This window comes from Brienomyrus brachyistius, unplaced genomic scaffold (assembly GCF_023856365.1).
Source record: "Brienomyrus brachyistius isolate T26 unplaced genomic scaffold, BBRACH_0.4 scaffold47, whole genome shotgun sequence".
Taxonomy (NCBI): domain Eukaryota; kingdom Metazoa; phylum Chordata; class Actinopteri; order Osteoglossiformes; family Mormyridae; genus Brienomyrus; species Brienomyrus brachyistius.
This window is the reverse complement of record NW_026042322.1, coordinates 1,304,150-1,326,998: the sequence shown is the minus strand read 5'-3', so window position 1 is coordinate 1,326,998 and position 22,849 is coordinate 1,304,150. Positions and strand designations below refer to the sequence as shown.

Genomic DNA, 22,849 nt, shown 5'->3' with positions numbered 1-22,849 from the left:
CTCCGACAACAGCTGGGAACAGGTGGGGAGGGCCGAGTCGGGGGCTGGTCTCACAGTTTATTTCATCGTTTATTTGCTCCATAAATGCGTCCCCCCCCCCCCCCCCCCCCCCGACTGCCAGGACTGCGGTCTCCGTTTTTCTTGTTGACCGTGTCCTAATGCGCTTACCTAATGTCTCCCCAGTGAGACTGCCCCTGTCTGTGGATCATTTAATGGTCAATTGGGGGGGGGGGGGGCAGCACAGTATGCCTTTGGGGGGGTGGAGTTTCCTTCTGCATGTCATGCCAGCTCCACCCACCTGTGGTCTCAGAAGGTCATGACGCTAGCATACACACACACACACACACACACTCACACACACGCTCACACACGCACACACCATCTGAAGAGAAGTTCTCAGGCATTCAGCGACGTATCCAGGATCTCGGGGAGACTAAATGGACTTTTGGTTTCCACATCCCACGGATTGGTTCCGGTTTTGATTGCCCAATATGCTGGTAAGTCCACTGGGCGTGAGCAGAAAGGTCTCGGTCCATCTCTGGGACAGCTTGGTGACTTTGACAGTCGCACTGGACCGTTTGGACCGGACCAGACTGACTTTGCATGTGTCGTTCTTCATATTTTTGGCTCCGTCCTGGAATTCGGGAGATGGGTACGTCTGGTCCTTGGGGGGTTAATGAGGCTTACTGGCGATGGGTCATTACAATAGGGACCCTTTAGACAGGAAGTCACACCATCCAATGGTTAGGTGCTAATCAATACTGGCTGAAGCCCTTGGAGATTGGGATGACCTGATCCCAGTCTGGCTTGCCTGTCAAATGCGGTTTATCGCTGCACATTTGCCCATGCCGTTGAGAATTGCCTGAAGCAATACTGAGCGCCATTTCCAAGCAGGGACCCTTCCGGCTTGGACTGTATCTCTAGCCGTAGCCGAAACCCAGGCCAAGATGATTTCTCCAGTAGCCTCGTGTCTGACTTGTTCCCGGCTGCCAATCTCCAGATGCAAACCTGCCAGTGGACGTCCGGCGCGCATGGATTCCGCAGCGATACAATTAATCACACGACCGCTCACCTGCAGCGAAGAAATTAATTGGCCCTCGCAGTGATGGGGTGATATTTCCTCGACGCTGATGGGCCGCTGTCTTAGGCCATTCCAGGGGGTGGGGTGGGAGATGTTTGCGGACGAAAATGACTTTCGTTATCTGGCCCTCCTGATTCCCGCGGGGGCCACATTCCAGACGCACCCTGGGCACGGAGCGCAGGAAAAGGAAGTCTCGCTATAAACAGGCGGCGTTTGAACACCACGCAGATTATCACGCCGTGTTATTAAGAACGCGACTGGCCTGGGGGGGGCAATGCCTTCTCAGCACCACCCTGATGCAGTTGGGCAGAGGAAAAAAAATGTCGGTCTTTTTAACTCATTACCCCCTCACTGCATGAAAGAGTACATTTCCTGCTCCTTCTAAATTATCCTGACCGCAGAATGTATTTGCTTTTCAGGGGTGTTCCTGTAAAAACGTTTCTAACAGCAGACTGATCCACAGCTGTCACCCCTCCCCCCGACCTCCTGGCGCTGATGGTTTCTCCCCCTTTCTTACAGGGAACCAGGGACCCCCCTTTTCCTGACTGGCGTAACCTTTCCCCCCGGATACCCCATCTGCGAGGAGACCCGGGTGAAGCTCACGGTGTACGACGTGAAGGACCCTTCCCGTGAGACCGTAAGCCCAGCCCGCCTGGAGCCCCACCCCTGACAAACAGCAGGGCATCTTTTTTTAGACATCCTTTAGAGGGGGGGGGGGGGAGTGTATTTAAACAGAGGACAGGAGGAATGCTGTGCTGGGATTTGTCTGAAGTGCTCTCTTTTGGCCTGTGATGAATGACATATTGGGTGTCCAGGGAGAAGCCGGGCAGGGTGAGAGAGGCGCCTGTGTGTCCATTCACCATGCTGCGCCCCGATTTGTTAAGCAGGGTGCGCATAGACCCCCCTGACGCGTGTGCGGGGCTGACCGCCAGCTACGTGTTCCGCAGTGGAAATGACGGGCACCCATTTGGCCATGACACCAGTAGCCATTAAAGCCTGACATATTAATGAGAATAACTAGCAATTGTATATGGCTCTACCCAGAATTCCTGCAGCGTCGGCTTAGATTTCAGCTTGCCAGTCAGTCATTTTTAACGGGGTGGAGTTAAGGGGCCCGACAGAAACCGCAGATTCCTCTCTCATCTGTGTGTAAGCTGTGTTCACACATACAGAGGCCTACTCATGCACACACACACACACACACACACACACACACACACACACACACACACACATAGCTCACGGTTGCAGCGGCAATATTTCCCACAATCCATAGGGTCACAGGGTACGTTTTCCCCATAACTTAACTGCTCTTTGCATTTACAGCATGGGGCTTTTGGGGGGGGGGGGGGGGGGGGACCCTGTTTAACTGCAAATATCCCAACATTTAAGCTGCATGTCGGATGCTGATAACAGTATGGAAATACACACGGCAAGGACAAAAAACATGAAGATAATGATCAGATTCTCAGACTCTCAGTGCAAATTGGATTAGTATCATCGGATGCCTGGAAAGAGTCAAATACTAATACTGAGTAAAAGGAGCTTCTCTGTTTAACCTGCCAGCTGTGTGCTGCTCCATGGCGCAAACGTGCAGCTGTAGCGTGCAGTGTGTGCCGAAGCCTGCAAGAAGCATGCTAGGATCTGCCCGCAGCCTCGTGATACAATGCTGGCTTGCTCTCCCTGTGTCCTCCCCCCCCGCACCCCCCGAGTGTCTCTGAACACCCGTGGTGCGTACCTGAGTTAGAAACTCACTGATTGTACCCTGCCATGGACTGGCACGTGTCCCAGTGGTAGGTCCTGAATCACTGTGGCCTTGATTGGTCGATCGGCTGCTCTCGACAGACGCAGGCCGCATTTAGGGGAGGTCATTGCATCTGTGTGTTCCCCCAAGGCTGTCATTTCCGAAATCATACGCTGGACACCGGCGGAATGTGACCGACTGCCAGCTGAAAAACAGTTTTTCCTCTTAATGGTGCACCGTAGCGACACGCTAATCGTCTCACCGTAAAATGCCCGTCCCGTAAGTGTTACCGAGAAAACGGTCACGTTCAGGCTTTCAGAGAGAGGTGCGATGTCTCTGCGAACTGTTTCCTTCGCTACAAACGCAGCCAACGCTAGTCTGCCATACTATTTTCCCGCCATTACCTGGAGCAGCTGAGCTTGGCGGTAGTGGCAGAGGGTGCCCCCTAGTGGGCGAGGTAGGCTTGTGTGGTGAATGGCGCCAGCTGTCATCTCCTCGTTTAGCTGACCGCTTGATCTGAGGTGACATGGGAATGACTGCCATTTAGTGACGGTCACTTGTCGTATTACCACATGGCAGCGGCAGCCCAGAAGCCAGTACAGTGACACAGTGGCCAAGTGGGTTACATCACATCTTCAGGGTTGAGGGTTCGAATTACAGCCCCACCAAGTCTTTTCCCTATGTTACACAGGATTCCTTCTGTATGCATTATATATTACCCATTATATAGTGCCCTGTGTTGCACTGGCATCCCACTCAGGGTGTTCCCCCTCCCCGAAAAGTGTTTAGAAGAAGGATGAATATTAGTATGTTAATGAATAACCTTGAGAAATTCGGTACAGACATAAAAGCTAAAACGTTGCACACGGACTCTAAATATAATGCAATGATTCAATACACTGTGTGTAACTTAGCTAGTCAACAGTAACCGTCCCATCCATGAGATACAAAGGGCCTGTGAGGTCAGGTCTCTCCTTGAAAATCCATCCTCTCGAGGGGGATCGGCGACCCTGTCACATGACCATCGCCTCGTTAAGCGGCCCGCTCAGATCCTCGTAGCCGGCCAAGCCGTGGGCCATCCCAGAGCTCAGAATCCGGACGCTTATCGCCTGCCTGCTGGGTGCCGAATTAGCCGGCGTGAGACAGCTGGAGTCGCCACTCGAAACACAAGGAGAAGTTACCTGACATTTTCACTAAATGCGTTTCCGCCGGAGATAAGACGGAATGGCCGCGATGCTATTATCGAGACGGGTCCGGGGGTGGGGGGGGGGTGCTTATCGAGACGGGCGGGGAAGCCGTATCAAAGGGAAGGCTGGGGCTACGTTGAGGTGCTATAATATCAGACAGACGCCCCAGGAACAGAATGAAAGTCTGCGTGGAGCGGAATCGCTAATGTTACCCCACTTTCATTTGTAGCTTTAAATGACAGAGGAATCTGCACAGCAGTAACACTTCCCGGTTTTTCACGACTTGAATTGTGTAAATGGTGATATACTCTCTGCGTGTCAGGGATGGTTTAATCGGTTTTAAGGAGCGTGGGATGGCATCTTTATTCAGCAAACTTTATGACTGCCCTGAAAAGTGCCGGCTGGTTTTACAACATCCACGTTTGAATAATAAACACGCATCTTTAGATACCGTCCGGTCCGGTTGGCATGAAGCTTATGGGGAAAGGCATGAGAGTGGCTGAGTGGTATGAGGTTACCAACGTCAATGTGAACTGAGAATCATTCCCATCGAGGGGGGGGGGAAGGGGGGGGAATAGAACCACATGACCAGGAGGCTGGGGAGGGAGCCATGTAGTTTTGCTGGAGGGCGGGGTGCCCTTTTCGTGGTCTACAGGGAGGGACAGGAGCTACCCACTGCAGAAAGGTAGCAAAGTAGTGAATTGGGTGATTCAGATGGTCATTCGAAATGGGATTACTGTGAGCGAGACAGGATTGGAAGTCCAGACCGATACTTTAATCCATGAGCCAGGGACCGGTGGAGTGAATCTAACCCCAATCATCTGACTCTCCCTCTCGAGATGGTCCCACCCCTCTCGGCCCAGCCAGCAAAGTGACAGCACCTACAGTCACGAGTGCTGAATCGAGTCACGACTCCTGTCTTCAGAGAGGTGGATGAAAGTGGAGGAGAATCGGACACCGGAAGCCTGACGGGGGCTGAACCCCAGGCACTGTGACACCAACATCCCTTCTTTTCATAATCGTTTGACGATGCCTTGCTATTTTTCTCATCGCAGTGAAAATCATTTGGTTGCTATTTCTGATGCCCAGTGCAGTCCGCATGTTTCCTCACTGAACTACATGTGTTTTTTAGACGTTCCGGTCGTGAGATGTTATAGCGGCAGATGCTAGGTGACAGGGTACTTCTGCAGACTCTCTCCTCCCGTGGGTGTTGACGGTCATCACCTTTTTTTTCCCTCGCGTCACACGCAGGTGGCAGCAATGAGTCGCTGAGCAACCTGTCAAATTATCTCGCATCGATCTGCAGCGAGGCCTCCCAGTTAATCCCCTCATCTCTTGATAACAATGAGGCAGGACAGTGGCTCGAAACGTTCCAGTATCCCGTGCATCCTCTAGATTGATGTCAGGAGCATGCTGAGGGCTGAGAGTACATCCGGACCTCTGACATAGGTGTGGCATTGGACCGGTGTTTCGAGGAAGCATTAAATCCTACTAAAATATTCCTAGTTGAAGGACAATTCGAGATGAAGAAAAAGCCGGAACACCGAGCACTTCCTGCGGTAGCCACTGATTTAAGAGAACTTTAAATATACTGAAAATTCTGATTCCGGAACTGGGGGGAAGAATCCGTTCCTAAATGCACGCTGTACTTTCTGACCTTTTGCTTTTGGCTCCCTGCCCAGGCAGGACAGTAATATCAAAATGGAGCTGAAATGTTGGGGGGGCTTGTTGTGGTTATTATGGAAAACATATGGTGCCTCACTTACTGTACATGCAGTTCAGCTGTATGTCTCTCAAATGACTGTCCTCGTGATTTTTTTGGTGGTTGTATTCCGGACCATGTCCTCTGCGTCAGGCACAGTTAGGTCAATGATAAATCGATGGCAGGCCAATGGCAGCCTGTCACATGACTTCTGTCACATGACTTCTATCACATGATTTCACCTGCCAACCTCTGGAGTCAGAGGTAGAAGTTAACACCCTTTGTCTGACACAACTATTTATACCATCTCGCTTTTCTCTTGTTGTTCTTGTTGTTGAAACATCTGAAACATCCTTGCATGCATCTTCCTGTTAAAATTCTCCCCCCGTTTTTCTCAAACAGTCTCCATCCTTTGGAGCTATTTCTTAAGAAACCATGAAAAAGTGCACAGGGCAGATATCTGCATGGTCAATTTTGCCGCCGGCTAACGACAGCTCCGTCTTTGATTCGGCTGAAGAGACCCCCGTTTTAATGGGAACGGGACCTCCTCAGGTCCCCGCAGAGGTCAGCCCCCGCTAATGGTTCCTCGGTTATGCGCCCCCCCCCCCCCCCCCCCCACCCCATCTTACCGTGGTCGGACTGTCAAAGATAAGACTTAAATATTAAAGTAAAAAATCAAAGGCAGTCAATAGAACCAATTACACGAGTTATTCCGAAAAGACTCAGCTAAGATTGGGGAAAGCTTAATGCTTCAGACCAATGCAAGTGCAGAAGCAGATAACAGGTTCCTGTCATGGCTGAAACCCCCCCCCCCCCCCCACAGAGCTGCATCTTTAAGGTTAGATTTTTCTTTTCCCTTTTAATAAGCTGCAGCACCCAGTGGCAGGTATCCGTGAATGGCATTTGACAAGAAAACGGGTCCCCCTCAGATTCTCCACCTCCAGTGTGACTGAAAGCCGCAGCTGAAATGCGACCTTTGACGGACAGCGCTGGATTGAAGCTCCGCAGGGCCCATTGTCGATCCGCGCACCCATCTCCTGCCCCGCCTGCTCCCCACGGACGAAAGACGCCACGCCGGCAGATTCTCCGGCGGCAAAATGGCCAGCCGCGCAGCTGGATGCTGACGCGGAACTGCACGCATTTCCGAGCGGCCATCTCCGAGGGGAAAAAAAAAAACACAATAGAGGGAGACCCGGCATCTCTCAATAGCTAAATTCCTGAGGTTTGGCGAATGGGAAGTTTTTAGGTCACGCAGCATCATCTACCCGTCAATCTCCTCTTATCTGATACGAAGTTATAGTTCTTTATAGACAGTGTTAGGCTAATTATGCTGCTCAATCATTTGCAGATTCCACCCTTATTGTACACAGCAGAAGGCAATTTGTGAAAGTCATCAGGGTAACTTTTGCCAAGGGCGTCTCAAGGACATCACAGCGCCCCCTAGTGGTTAGCACTCACAGTGCAAGTCTCTCATAACGACTCCACCTTCCTGGGTGGCCGACCCGCTTCCTCGTTATTCCGACACATGCTCTTTGTGGCGTTCCATCCCTGGAAAATGATAACCGCTCTCCTCTGTGCGACGTCTCTGCTCCACTGGTGAGCATCAGTCAAAGTCAGGCGGATCGTCCTGGATCGCGATTTCGCTTTCCCATGTGCACTTAGGCACCCCATAGCTTTGGCCTCCCTGGTTGAGTTGACGTCTCGCTTTACAAATGCTACGGGTGGCATGGACCCTAGTGAGCACCCCATGGAGCAAGCCAGGGGAGCACATCACCTCCAGCTCCTGAAAACCAGCATCCTCTAGTCCATAAAAGAAAAACTGAAATTGATAGATCCCATTCATGTTTGCGACATACGAGTGGGCTCATAACCTCAGTTATACTGAATATTAAAATTATTTATCCATCCACCTATCTCCCGAACTCTTATCCAGTACAAGGTCGTGAGTAAAAAAATTCTGATAATTAGTAAAAAAATACATTATTTTAGATATCTCCACAATCCAGTACTGGTTGGATTATTGGGTGGATTTGGACGGAGCTGAACCTGAAGTGATGTTAACGTACGTCTTCTGAAGGCCCCACCGCCAGCACACTTAAGTAATTCGTTTGAGGATCTGAATGGACACGTGTCCCGTAATGCGCTTCTGACACACACTCCGTATGAATCTTGTTATCACTGCTGTCTTGCTCTTTCCTCTGGTCTGTCACCGGAGATTCAACGTCGGAGAGATTATGGCTGAATCAGCTCCTTTGCCGCTGTTCCGCTCGTTATGCATTATCTGTCTCGCTGGTACATCGCTTCGGACAAAAGCGTTCGCTAAATAAGTAAATGTGAATATAAAATGACTCGGGCAGATAGATGGTAAACTTTATTGATCCCAAGGAGGAAATTTTACTGTCGGTATACAGACAACACTGCGAAATTTTAAGGGTGTACTGTTGAAGTGGTCTTCTGTGAAGCCTGGCATGTGTTTATTCTGTTACTTCGTCTTACAATACGACTAAACATGAAGTTCTGTCCCCTGTACGCTAAATCCTAGAGTATCAGGGAATTATCCCCTCAGAATGTAGGGAAAAGTACGTAATGCATGAGTGAGTCAACTTGAAAATAGTCAATGGCAATAGAGGAACATTAGAGGAACTATGGAAGTAAGCTGTGTGGCGGGAATTAATTCCACTTTCACTTTTTACTTTAACTTTTTTTTTTCCTCATCACTGAGCACATGGAGGCTGTCCTGCCACACAGAGTCAACAGCAGACATCCGCGGGCCGGTCGGGAAACAACAGGCGAAGCTGCGTGTCAGTCCTGCCGGCCACCCCTTTCACACCATGCTGAAAGATCGGGAGAAATTTCCAGAAAAATGTCAGCTATAATAAAAGCATAAAATACGAGATGCCGAAGGACTCTTTCTCTTCTCTTGGACCGCGGCATAAATTTCGGTGCAGGCCTTTGTGACACAAGTCTGCTTTTGAATGTTTGGTGGTGTATTCTCCATCAGGGACAAAGCGGACCAGGGGGTTTAGGATAATTAACCAATACAATGAGTCATGAAGTGGCAGAATCAGATCTTTATTTATTGTAACTGCTGTAATGACAATGGAAAAGGAAGCGGCGTTTTCATTGGTCAAGGCTTGCCGGTGCCTTTCATTATTAGTGGAGGTTTAATTTCCCAGCATCCTCCATGCAGGCAGGTTCTGCGTGTGCGATGATGCCTCGCTGCATGGCCGGTCCTTTCCATCTTGCGTTCCATTCCTATATTTCTCTGTAACAATTCTGTCTTTCTTTTTTAAGGGTCTGTTGTAGATTGGGTATGGAAAGTGACTGTAAGCTAAATACAAAGTCTCCTACCTGGATACTCTGAGCTACATCTCAGCTGGTGACCGTCAAGCCCTTGACCGTAGCACCTCCTGCCTTTTCCGTGTTACTACATCAGGCTATTTCCAGTGACACCACTCGGGTGACTATTTAAAGATTGCTCTCCTGTTTGTAAACATTAGCTTTTTGCTTCACGTAATCCATGTCATCTGTGTGTTCAGGTCTTGAGATGATCCCTAATCGCGCAATACGCTCAATACGTCCAGGAGTGGAACGTTCAGGTCCAGAAAGTACGAATCCTGACCACGATTTAAGTTCAACCAACCAGCTGAGTCTGAAGAGTCACAGTCACAGAGAACTCAATCGGTTGGTTAAAACGAAGCGTTGGTCTGGATTTGTACTCTCTGGACCTGAACTTTCCACCTCTGCCGGTATCCATCAGCACTGCAACCGCGTTTCTCAAAGTCAGTGTTGGTGAAAGTGGCCCTTGTGTGCCGTCTGACAGCGTAACAGGAGACGCTAGGCAAAATTAAATGACCTATATTCATTACAGTAATTCGGTACATGGTTTTTATCCAAAGCGCCATACATTGTTTGAGAAGGCAGGGACAGCCAGTCGCTGGAGTAATGGGGGGGGGGGGGGGGGGGGGGGGGGGGATTAAGGGCCTGGCTGAAGGGCCCAATACGGGAATTTCTGGGATTTGAACTGATGACCTTTAAATCAGAGACACAACATCCTGATCCGCTCAGCCACACATTACCTCCATTAACAGAAAGCTTCACACGGTTCTGTTTCCTTTTCCGTCAGGCAGCTCGCCATGCGGTTTTCACTGGAAATTTAATGAAACAAACAATTAAAGTGACTTATCACGTTACCTACTTTAGGAGATTGTTGGCAAATTATATCGCCGGGATGCGCATAGTGCAAGACCGCTGTGTGATCGCACTCGGATTTACTTCTAACATAAACAAAAATATATACGCTGATCAGAAAAAAAACCTTAAGGACATAATATATACCAGAAATGTTTAACAATCTCCTATAGGTATTATGCTGTGCTGTTAGCGCTTAACTTTTAGCACTTAGCTCCACCCACCGTTTCCATGAAGATTGTCTCCCACCGCTCCACACACGTGTCACTCCATATGATGTTTAATGACGTTTAACCGGGTTAAAGCGTCTGTCAAAAATGACCCATTGGATCTAGAGGAGAACAGTGACAGTGGTGTGGACAGAGGCAACGCCCCCTCCTGGTGAGGAGGGAAGTATGTCGTCTCCACACTGAGCTTCTCCTCTGTTTGACGAGACCAGGGTAATCTCTCACCTTGCTGCCAAGGTGATTTCTCACTTGATCACCATGATATACAGTACTGTGCAAAAGTCTTAGGCGGTAAAGAAAATGACGTTTAAATGGTCTTCGTATTGGTGCAAAACTATGTCATGTCTGTTAAAGTGTGTCTGCTTAGCCATTTCCAAACCTCCTGTAAAGTCGCCCCAGCATGTGCGGCAACCATCCAACACACCCATGTATTTTGTGACCTTGTAGGGCTAATCAATACCTCATTGACTTTTTAAAAAGTAATTTAATTAATTAATTAAATTGGCTGGTGGTAAAATTTAACGACTACTTGGAATGGCTGGGGTGCCCTTGAGGAGAGGTTTGGGTACTGAAGCGGCGTTCATCTAGCCGCCCGACTAGATATCGATGACTTTTTAGAAAACAGAAGAAATTATTGTTCATTTTTAGTGCGTCACCCTTAATTTGCAAATATACACTTACTACCCATAAAAATAGCTTATGCCATTTTCTTTGACTGCCTAAGACTTTCGCGCAGTGCTGTTGGGTAACGCATCATTTGACGGGGCACAAATACTTAGTACTGACTCAGTTACTACTAAAGCACAAATCATGAACAAATATAGTAGCTTCTTGAGGTAAAAGATGCGTCACGATTCATTGATGATCAAACGTGAGATCAGCATCTCACTTGTTATTCATTATTTGTTCCTTCAGGAGTTCAAAACGGTTCACAGAATTAACAGATAGAGAAAGTGATAAATATAACAACTGCTTGGGATAAAAGATTCATTCACGATGAACAAACATGAGATCAGTATGTAACTAAGACTTGTGGTTAATTAAGACATAAGTAATAGCTTGATACTACATTATTTGTGCCCCCACAAGTAAAGTGTTACCATCAAATACTTAGTTATATATTATTTACTTCTTTCTTTTGTGGGCTTGAGAAGAAACTAACATAACTTTTGTGTGTGTAACACAATAACGATAAAGCCTGAATATCACAGCTAATGGCGAAGAATCGAAGGAGTATCCAAGCATAATGTTGTGCCCAGAAGCTCGCGTGCATTAATGAAATAACACTTTGTTCAGGAGGAGTGTCTAATTTGGCAGTTACGGTGTGTAATATTTCCGTCAGCCATACCTTTCGGGAAGGGAGGCGATCGCCGAGCGAGGCGGCTTCTCGGCTCCCGAAAAACATCCCCTCCCTCAAGGTCAACAAAACCGATCCGAGATCTGCCAGCTAATGTGGCAGATTAGGGCGACGCCACGCTTGAATGTGACTGCCGTGCGGGCCGGACCGAACCGCCCAGAGAAGCTTCACTTGCGCAGCACGCAGTACGGGAGCCGTAAACGGAAAAGCGACGTTTGAAAGGAGCCAGGGGTGCCGAGAATTCTTGCCCGAGACGGAGCGAAGCGTGTTTCTGCCTGTGAGGATTCGATGGCAGAACTGCTGACGGTCTTCGTTCCTCAGTGTGTTTGTGCAGATCGTGAGAGTGATAATGAATCCCCACCTTCCCCTTTCTGCCGTGCATCTCAAAGCATCAAATGCAAAGTATATGAATAAAAAAATATATAAATAAAATATATACATTATATATAAAAATGAAAAGCACGACCCATTTTTGCATAAGGTGTTACATAAACTGCATGTATATCTTTTGCTTCTGCGTGGGGATTTATGGTATGGTAGATTTTTTTTAAGACCCGGTGTCCTCCCACTTGCACTGTGGCATCGGGTGACATTTCTCATCTGGACCTGATTGGAAGTAACATTCGGCTTGTCGTTTTGGCTTCCTCTGGATGTTCTGAGGTCTTGATGTTCCTCTGAGGATGTACTGGTAATGCAGCCTGTCACCCTTCCAGATAAGCTGGGATGTGACAAGGGCCTTCTGATGCTGACTATCAGCTCGATGCTGCCGTCCCTTACTGCCTTTTTCCCTCCACATTTTACATCCACGTTTCCCACGAAGGGAAATAAAGTTGGATTCATTAGCATCCCACAGACGCCGCCGCTACCGCTCGACTTTGAGGCCTTCCCCGTAGACCCTCCTTCCTGCTGCACCCCATCCCCAAGCCGCTCTGTAATTTTCCTTGCCCTTTGGGGCTGGAGAAAGTGGAGATTCTTGGTTCCCACGAGCAAATATAGCAGGATGGAAAATCCCAGCGGTGCTGTAGGAGCCGTGCTCCGGCGAGGCCCCGTGCCGGCCCTCTCTGGAGACGGGGCCATCTCGGCCGTCGAAGGTTCACTCGGTCGATCTGTCCCCGAGGGAGGGGTGTCGGGGAATTTCCCACCGGCTTTCACGCGTGCCGCTTCCATGCCCTCGTGTGCAGCAGATCGACACACCTTCCGGAAAAGGTGATGGGGGACGACCGGGAGTCTGGCTCTGAGATGGGATGAGGACCCTAGCAGAGAGGACTGCTATAGTTTGTCGTGGGGACTCAGATTTCCAGGAGGAAACAGCTTGTAGCTGTGAGTTCCGGAATGTTAGTAAAAATGTTCCTTTTGTCACTACAAGTTCTGTTACTGCAAAAGCACTGGGATTTACAATAACTAGGCCTTTTTTTAAAATGAATTTACCTGGCTTTTGGAAAACAGGGGATAAAAATGGTAATTGAATTGAATTGTCTTATTAGGTTCTTGCTCTGTTGGAAGATGTTCTGCAGCTCCTGCTTCTAAACTGCTTGCATTTCTATCTGGGCCTTCGCTGGAAGCTCCACTGCACTTATGCCAAGTCAACTCCGCAGCAGCATGTATGTTTTCAATGTGCTGTTTGCCTCACTTTGACTTAGTCGACATGTTCTTTTTAGCAATGCAAAAGCAGCCACAAATTTTGAGGAAGAGGAAATATCGCAGTGGTTGGCACTGTTCCTCTACGGCAGTAATATCAGCTGATAGCAGCCTGTGTTAACATCTAACCCTTTATTCTTTTTTAAGCCAATGGCAGTCTACCGTTCGGTCATGTGACCCGCTATTAGGAAGCCCATATATTCCACTGACGTGCAGTTCGAGCCTTCCTCGGGGTTGAGAGCAAGGGTTCTCAGGATGAACTTCTGCTGTCCGGCCCAAGTCGCTAGTGCTGGGGATCCGAGTTCAGCAGTTTTCTGTTAACGTTTGAGAAGCTCGACACGCGACCATCTGGAAAGTAGACCTACGAATGCATGAACCGGAGGCAATCAGAGCCATGCCCTCCAGATGCGGACATAAACTAACAGCCGCTTGGCAAGTTACCGTCTCACCTTGAGCCTCCTTTGGCCGGAAACGCCTCCTGGGAGAGTGCAGAGGAATCCGGGCCGATGTACCTTCTCCTCACCCTGCAGCGTGTGTTCCTGTCAGCCCGGACCCACGACGAGGAGGATCTATGGGGTGCTGCTGTTTCCGTGGCAACAGGTCTGCCGTGGAGGTAATAAGCTAGTCAGTGCCATCGCTCTGGGGCGTGCGTCGACTTGCTCTGGAATGCTTGCCCGCCGTCGCCAGCGGCCTCGCGATGCGTCCGAGCGTGTCCTTCCATAACGGTACGTTTGCGGCAGACTGCTACGTCGCCCGGATCCTCTTGGATTTAACGATCCATCATTCCGACCTTCTGTCAGTGACCTGAACAGTCTCCTGGAAGATCACCAGATCATTCAGGAGGTCGCTTCGGGGCTCAGCGTAGTTCGGCGATACCACAGTGCCCCTCCCTCCGACCTTGCGCTGTACAGTACGAATTTAAATTTCATCACTGGAGATTACGCCGTCAAGAATTATGTGGTGATTAACGGTGTTGTGTTAAAGATGCCTTCTGGCACATTTTTTCGTGACTTCTTCATCGGGAAATGACAGCCACCGTCTCATAGCCGGTTGTACGTACATTTAGGGTTAGGGTTATGTTATTTTTGGTCAGACGCATAGAGGGCAGAGTAGACCCAAGCCGTGCTCACAAAGTGTGGGCCAACCGTAGATCAAGATTCCCATAACATTGCCATGAAAGTCCGATTCACGCAGAGATTAGCCCCAACCCTGCGCAAATTCCATCCTCGCCGAGGTGAAAGTCAATCCCGTGAGTAACGCCTCCAGAGTCATAGTTAGGAGTTCCCATACTCCTGAAACATGCTGGAATGACCAGTACACGTCACCTAGGCAAGAAAAAGGCAAAGTTGACTTGATTTCACTTCGCATCTTATTTGCACATTGCAGTCCATGTGTTCTCCTTGTTATCCTTTACTTCCGATCGATTTTAATACGCTGAAGGCAGATTACAATTGTTGTTTTTAGTAGTCTATGAAAGGGGCTGTTGTTTCAACTTGAAAGCTTCTTGTGAACACACCAGGGGTTAAATACATTCAAAATGCATAATCAATCATAATCTCTAACATCTCATATTCCAAATGGAAGCTGTAACACAACATTGATGTTTCTTTTTTGTGACAACAAACATATTAATTTGCTCACATTTGCCGTGATTAATCGTTCTGCTCCTTAAGGCTCATTTGGGGGACATCAGTATTTCCATATAATTATGATTTTTTTTACTCAGTTAAAGATACATTTGGGGTTGGACCAGAAAGATGGGGAAATAAATTACCCCCCCCCCCCATCTCTGCAGTTTCTGCATCACAGTGCACTGAGGTTGAAGCTCTCCACACCTGAGAAGTGTCCTGGCTCCACTCTCTGCTGCGGTGCAATCTCAGTGGCATTATGTAACTGACCCATAATGCTTAGCGGCAGCCTGTCCACTGTCCATACTTTAGGACATTTCCAGCTTGGGACCAATGGAGTACCCCTCTGTTTGTTGGTGAATGGACTGGGGCTTGAGGAGGAGATATGGCACAGTTCAAACATAGGTGACATCCCAAGGACAGCAGATGCTGAACGACTCAAGGAGAGGAGATGCAGTAAATGTGGGACAGAGCAGGGGCAAGAGACACCGGAGATGTGGGACAGCTCAGGAACAGGAGACACAGGTGACATAGGACAACTCAGGGACAGGAGACACCGGAGATGTGGGACAGCTCAGGAACAGGAGACACAGGTGACATAGGACAACTCAGGGACAGGAGACACCGGAGATGTGGGATATCTCAGGGACAGGAGACACCGGAGATGTGGGATATCTCAGGGACAGGAGACACTGGAGATGTGGGATATCTCAGGGACAGGAGACACCGGAGATGTGGGATATCTCAGGGACAGGAGACACCGGAGATGTGGGATATCTCAGGGACAGGAGACACTGGAGATGTGGGATATCTCAGGGACAGGAGACACCGGAGATGTGGGACAGCTCAGCGACAGGAGACACCGGAGATGTGGGATATCTCAGGGACAGGAGACACCGGAGATGTGGGACAGCTCAGGAACAGGAGACACCGGAGATGTGGGATATCTCAGGGACAGGAGACACCGGAGATGTGGGATATCTCAGGGACAGGAGACACCGGAGATGTGGGATATCTCAGGGACAGGAGACACCGGAGATGTGGGACAACTCAGGGACAGGAGACACCGGAGATGTGGGATATCTCAGGGACAGGAGACACCGGAGATGTGGGATATCTCAGGGACAGGAGACACCGGAGATGTGGGATATCTCAGGGACAGGAGACACCGGAGATGTGGGACAGCTCAGGGACAGGACGACACCGGAGATGTGGGACAGCTCAGGGACAGGAGACACCGGAGATGTGGGATATCTCAGGGACAGGAGACACCGGAGATGTGGGACAGCACCGGAGTCCTGCTAAAACAGCACTGCAGATTCAGGTTTTTATTTTTTTTTAACATTTGAATTTAAACATGATTTGGGTGAATGGCTGCAGCCTTGACATGTTAGCACGCTTCCGTGAGCATGTGTGCATCCTTCCTAAATCTCTGGGTCATGGTTTTCTGGGAGCACATGCTTGAGAGACCGTCTGCTGCCAGGCCCTTCATTTTCAGCTGATCTCAGAGTGCAGCAAAACACCCCCCCACACGGCCCCCATGGACCAGCCAATGAACCGCGTCTGCCGGAGAAAACAAACACGATGCAGGAAAATACATCTGCTGGCTGCGTTAATTCGTAAAACATCACCCAGAAAACACTGGTGTGTGTCCCAGTTTCCCAGTTCAGAGATTCCACTCTTCCAGAGTCTTCCCTAGCACCTGAACCCGTAAACTGTGCCTTAGAGGTGGGACGTGACCCGGTCAACATCGGAACACACTAGGGGATCCCGCGATCTGAGTCGCAACATCGTAGATGGAACCGCATCGGACAGGCTGGTGCCCCGCCCTGCCTCTTCTCTACCCCTATCCCCCCCCCACCCCCCCCCCCCCACCATCAATTCATGGGGCTGTAATGAGGGATTTTCCCCCCGTCAGGCTTCTGAGTCATGGCCCACAGACTGGAGGTGTGACTCGCTCACTCGCTCTCTCCCGCAGCTGCTCGTCTCTCTCTCTCTCTCTCTCTCTCTCTCTCTCTCTCCCTCCCACCCGCTCACTCGCTTAAAGCGCACTGCACGCGCTTCTTGGGCTCTGGCGGTCCGCGTGCGCCGCCACCGCCAGCCACCGCGTCAGCAAGCCAGGAGGACATGCCCCTCCGAGACGCGGCGACGCCCACCCGCTACTAGGCCACGCTGGGGCACCTCTTACCCGGCTGGCACTCTCGACGCACCAGGGTGGTGGCACTGGGGACGGGGGGGGGGAGGGCACGCACCTTATCCGGGGTGAGTATTTGCCATCCATGAGCTCGTTGCCGCACGGCTTGTGTGCGTGTGTGTGTGTGTGTGTGTGTGTGTGTGTGTGTGTGTGTGTGTGTCCATCGTCACAGGTGCGCTGGGGGGGTGGGGTTTACTGTAGAACTTGGGGGGGAGTCTGTCTCCCCCCCCCCCCCAGAGCCAAACAGTTTGCTCAGCAGCCACGCTCTCAGCTTGCAAGCGAAGGAGGAAATGAGTGCGATGACAACTCGGGCCAGGGGGGTGCAGAACCGCTGAGAAAGAGCACAGATCAAAAGTTTCTTTTAACCGGGAAGCCGGAGACAGTAGCGGAGGGAGGTGCCGCCGGCGGTCGGTGCCCTTGATGTCGACAAGGAGCGGCTTGTCGCGCGTTCCCCTTCGCCGTGACGAGGCCCTGCCTCTTTGATCCCGCGCCACACTGCCGTCTCCCCGGCGCCTCCGCTGCCCGCCACAGGAGGACGAGGAGGCCCTGGCTCACGAGCCGCATCGCCGGCGACGGTTGCAACCTGGTGCTGACTTTAGGTTCTGCCCCTTCGAGTTCCTTTTGAGGTTGGATTAGGGATGTGGTCCGTGCCACAGAGGTGCCGTGTTATGCCTGCTTTTCCGTCAGGAAAAATGTGTCTGGAAGAGTATGTCTGGAAAACTGCATTGAGCCATTTGGGCAGCTGTCACTTCCTGGACAGGAAGTTCAGAAAAATTAAGCGTCCCATCGGGCTATAACAGGTTAGTCTCTTTGCAGAAGTAGTGGGGGTCGATTTTATGGGGTGGGGGTGGGGGGGCCTGGGGACTGACTTGGCATGCCTGCCCGCTTTCCCTGGGGAGAGGGGGAGTGTTGGTGACCCCTGGCAGGTGTGCAGAAGCCATCCTGTTTGGGCCTCTCCTTACCCCCCCCCCCCCCCCAGCCTGTGACCTTTGACCTTGACAAGTGGCCATGCTGTGTAATGTCAGATGCTGCTGGTAGGCTGGAAAATTGGCCTCCCCAGGCTGGATGGTGGTCCGCAGTTGTTTGCTTGGGCTGAGGAGCTTGTCAAAATGTGGATGTAATTAAAGGTTTGTCTAAACTTCTCTTTATTGTGGTGGTTTTAGTGCGCGTCCAGTCTGTTAAACGAATGATTGCTGGATGCTAATATCCAAAACAAAACACACGGTCATAGAAAACCTCCATCTGCATACCCTGGTCCAGGTGACGAGGGGCCTGAAGCCTGTCCCAGGCAGCAGGGGGCAGGGGTACGCTTTGGGTGGGATGCCTGGCCCTCCTCACGGGGCACATGCATACATTACAGGACATTTAGAGGCACCAATTACCCTCACCGCAAACGTCTACAACTGGAGGGCACGGAGGAAATCTGTACGACGCAGAGAGCACATCCAAACTCAAACCCACAACCTTGGTTGTGTGCAGTGTGTTGTAGTTTTTTTTTCTCCAGAATTGTAGTCTTTTTGAACATGACTCAGTTTAAAGAGATCAGTTGTCAATATTCAGGTTCAGTCTCCACCTTCAGTTTTAGTTTGAAGGTGGAGACAGGTGCTGGTAGGTGAAGGGAGTCTTGCACCCGTGTTAACGGAACAGGAGACCTTTGCCTCGTTTAAGCTACTAAACCACTTTAAAGCTGTTTCACTTCACAGCTGGGCCGTCGTTCTGATACCGCATCTCACATCATCTTCTGTGCTCAAGCAGAAGTGAAGCTTCTACAAGGTTCCTGGGGTGGGGTGGGTGGGGGGGGGGCATCAGATCAAATGGAGGGTAGACGAAGCCCCTTGGCCCTGCCCGGCCTGTGCTGAACTTCCTGTTTCCCTCCCCGGCTCTAGTGGTGTGCGAGTTCAATACCCAGCCGCCTGCACACCCCCCAGTGGGGCAGTAAGGGAGGATGAAGAGACAAAGGTTTGGCGTTGTTTGTTTGGGGGGTAGAAATGAAGACGCCACATCCCATCTGAAAGTACCGTACATCCACAGAGGTGGCGGTGAGTGTCATAGCGAAACCAGCGACACGCCGACTGAGCCACACGTCACAGGAAGGTTCAGTTTAGCTGCTTCCGAGGTAAAATTAGGGTGCGACACGCTGCTGATCTGGGCCTTGTGCACCGATCCACAGAGCAGGGGTGCCACACAGAGATGGCCATCTTAAGGTATAATGGATGGCCCTTTCAGTTCTGCAGCTCTGACCCACTTACAGCGGCGTGACTCTCCCACAGGGTCGGCCCGCAGACGCACGTAGTCTCCGACCGCCTTTTGTCACGCCGTGTCCGTGGAATACAGCGAGTTAAGCTCAGGAGTTCAGCTTGGTTTGTCTTACAAAATAAATAAATAAAAGTGGACTGGCTTTTTAAAAATAGCTACCCTCCTTGGGTGCGAGGTAGCTGGCCGAGGTGAAGTCAACAGGAAGAGCCCTGGTCAGCATCTCAGGGAGCCTTAAAAAGGGGCGTAGCTTGCACTCCTGCCACACTGTGCTGTCCCGAGTCGTCCGAGGGCATTTCCTCACGGTGCACATCATGACTTTGGATAATAAGTGTTCCTGGGTCAAAATTGGTAGAAGGCCGACTAAACATCATCAGGACTAGGCTAGGCCTCATCTCCATGACGACATCACCCAGGAAACTCCCGCACTGGCCACATAATCATTATTTACCTAAATTAAGCTCCTCGCTCATCTCTGACAACTTTGATTACCTGTCTGTCACACAGAAGCAATTCACATACACACACATACAGAACTCTTTTTAAAGGAGTTGTTATCTGTTCCGGGGAATACTGGGATTTTTCTAAGGAAATTCTTTATCTTTGGTCGTCCTTTCCCGCCAACGTTGTTTTTCCATGGAAAATTGCTGTTTAAGATGGACTTCATCCGAGTGCCACGTCGCTTGCCGGGCTGCTGTGGAGATGCGAAACGGAGCGGCCCGCTAACACATTTTTTTTCTCTCTCGCGTTCGCAGAGGAATATTCTGGGCTACGCCACGTTCTCCGTGGGGGACTTGTTGAAGTCGAAGGAACAGCAATTAACCATTAGCCTGAGGTAAGACATTGTCTGATCTTCGTCTCATCTTCACTGTGGAGTTCTCTGTGTGCCCCTCTCCCCTAATTGTGTCTCCTTGAGAATCCAGACGGCCCAAGAACTGCAGTGAATTGTTCATCATTTAAATCTACAAAAATGGCCTCCGCATATAAAATATTTGTATGTGAATCCAGGCACAATTACTTGAGACAATGTGTCACTGGAGCCAGTGTGCTGTCATTTTGGGCCCTCAAGGTGTAGTAACTGTTTCCGCCCAACAGAGGGCTCCCACTGTGGCACTGTGTGGGTTGAGGGGTGGGAAACACCACTGCCACATGTCTCTTGTTGGTTTCAGTGACTTACAAAACCTGAATATACCCTAATTTCCTGTCATAGATGCTGTGGTTTAATTACTAGGTGCCAAAGGTCAAGTGGGACTAGCTCATGGGGTGCTGGGGGGGGGGGTCAAAGGTGGCCAACCGGAAATGAAACATATTGCAGGAGGCCGCTGGCTGCCAAAGCATCTGTCGCTGGGGTGGGGGGGGTGCTCTCTGGAAGGCAGCAGGTAGAGCCCATTATCCCAAACTGGTCCTTGGGGAACACCAGATGCTCCATGTTTTTGCTCCCTACCAGCCATATGTGGATAGTTCAGGTCCAGAAAGTAAAAATCCAGACCAAGATTTTGTTTCAACCAGCCAGCTCAGTACTCTGTGACTGCAACTCTTCATACTCAAGTGGTTGGTTGAAACAAAATCTTGGTCTGGATTTTTACTTTCTGGACTTGAACTACCCACCTCTGTTCCCAGCTCCCTGCCAGACAGTGGACATTTTTTGCTGGGAGGGAATAAAAATGCGGACTGTCTGGGGGGGTCCCCAAAGACTGGGTTGAGAAACACTGGTGTAGAGGATCCTCGATGTGGGCATGGGGGGTGGGTGAGGTTGGGGTACACATGTTCACAAAATGACACGCAAATCTCACCTTGTTGCTGTTGCTTACAGATTCTGCCTGTGTCTAATAGTGTCTAAGTGTTAGATTTTGGGGGTCATGGGTGTTTTTTAGGGGTCATTTATCACTTTATTTTTCTCCTTGCTGGGGGCTGGGGCTTCTCTAATTTCTGAGAGGCGATGCCAGCCCCCCTTCACGGTAATTATCTCTGGGGTGATTGACAGGGGGGGCTTCAGATCATGGAGCTTCACTTGTGGGGTGTAAACCAGCTCACAGGGCCCTCCCTGGGCAGTTCCGCTCGCTCGCAGCGACACATAGCTTGCCCTCACGAACTTGGCAGGGCAGGAGGCCCTCTTGGGAAACTCCGCTTGTCTATTACAGAGGATGTTGTGTTTCTCTCCTGTAGACATTTTGTTGTTTTTCTGTTGACTTGAGCATTAATTCGTATAGTGAGACGAATCCACCTCACGTGTATGAGAAAGTCAGTGCGAGTACCTGAACACATATACTGGCCAGGCCGAGGCTTTTGCACACGAGGGATGGGTTGGGGGTGGGGGGGGGGAGCACGAGTAAGGACCAGTGGCGTTACCAGGATGCGGGGGCGGGGGGTGTTAAAACTGTCAAGCAGCAGCGCACCACATACCACAAAAGACACAGCACCTGTGCTTACAGGATATGTCTTAATCATTCTTTTTCAGCATCACTGGGTGAATATTGGGGGTGGCGCAGTGGTTTGCCTCAAACCCCTGGAACCAGGGTTTGACTCTCTCCCACTCATGGGAGTTTTACTTACACAAAAAAAAAATGTTCTAAGAGAAGAAGGAAAAATGACTCGTTCAGAGAGATAACCAATCAGATTGTAGAGGAGGTGGATCCAAGCAACTGGAGGAAGCGGGACAGACATCTGATTGGTTTGTCCCGCCTCCTTTAGTTGCTTGGACCCACCTCCTCTACAATCTGATTGGTTATCGCATTTTTTATTCTGCCCTCGGAACGTTTTTTGTGTAAGTAAAACTCCCATGAACAGGGGAGAGTCAAATTCCTAGTTCCAGGGGAGTGAGGTAATGGTGCAAACCACTGTGTCACCTCAATAATCACCCAGTGATGCTAAAAATGATTGATGTCCTGTAAGCACATGTCTTTTGTGTAAAACTCCCACAAGCCTCTACCCCAAGCGCTATGTCTGTGGAATTTCTATGCCCCCCTCATGTTGTTGTGAGGTTTTCTTGAGGTGTGTGAGTATGCCGTGCAGTAGGTTGGCGCCCCGTCCTGCGTTGTTCCCTGCTTCATGACCATAGCCTCCAGGATAGGCTCCTGGACCCCCGCGACCCTGAGTAGGACAAGCCGGTATAAAAGATGGATAGATGATTTTTTTTAGGGTGGCCAGTGGTGGTGCCAACACCATATGAATGTTTTAGGAGAAGAGGAAGATTTTTTTAAAGGTCATTTTGCCGTCGAACCGCTGGCTTCCCGCTGTTCTCCGGATCCAGTGGATCCCCCGCCAGAGGCCCTATTTCCTGGTTTTCCCTGATTCCGCGTAATTTTCGCCTTGTTTGTGTATAAACGGGGCATGTGTGTCTGTCCTCAGCCTGGTATGAATATGTATGTGGGCTGAGGATGGCAGGTATCAGGAGAGTTGGCAAAGGATGATGGACTGCAGAGAGAGAGAGAGAGAGAGAGAGAGAGAGAGAGAGAGAGAGAGAGAGAAAGAGAGAGAGAGAGAGAGCGCGAACGATATGACAGCCTTGTTCCACATCCATATTCTGTGGCCCAATTGCAGAAAGTAACACAGGCTTCTGTCAAAGGTGCAGATCACTTTTTACTTTTTTACTTCTTTACTTGGACGCTGGGCTTGTAGTATATCCTGGTCCCTGTGTGCCTCTAAAG

At 50.1% G+C, this 22,849-nt stretch overlaps 1 protein-coding gene and 1 long non-coding RNA gene across 5 annotated transcripts in view; one reads left to right on the top strand and one right to left on the bottom strand.

Moving 5' to 3' along the window:
- The first annotated feature begins 345 nt into the window (after positions 1 to 345).
- inpp4b (inositol polyphosphate-4-phosphatase type II B) overlaps positions 346 to 22,849 on the top strand; it is a 74,376-nt gene continuing 51,872 nt past the window's right edge. The window contains exons 1-3 of one of the 4 annotated variants that reach the window (XM_048999734.1): positions 346 to 497; positions 1,601 to 1,718; positions 19,958 to 20,037. Coding sequence is in view for 1 of the 4 variants with exons in the window: in XM_048999728.1 (XP_048855685.1) it covers positions 13,699 to 13,740; positions 19,958 to 20,037 (122 nt within the window). In the remaining 3 variants the exon portion in view is untranslated. Of the gene's footprint in view, positions 498 to 1,600; positions 1,719 to 13,326; positions 13,741 to 16,798; positions 17,018 to 19,957; positions 20,038 to 22,849 lie in introns of those variants that run through there. The other 3 variants (XM_048999727.1, XM_048999728.1, XM_048999731.1) reach the window with 3 other exon arrangements.
- Positions 8,421 to 11,841, bottom strand: LOC125723287 (uncharacterized). The gene is made up of 3 exons (XR_007386850.1): positions 10,130 to 11,841; positions 9,794 to 9,862; positions 8,421 to 8,548 (listed from the first exon to the last, which is right to left on the bottom strand). It is a non-coding gene; the product is annotated as an uncharacterized LOC125723287 (long non-coding RNA).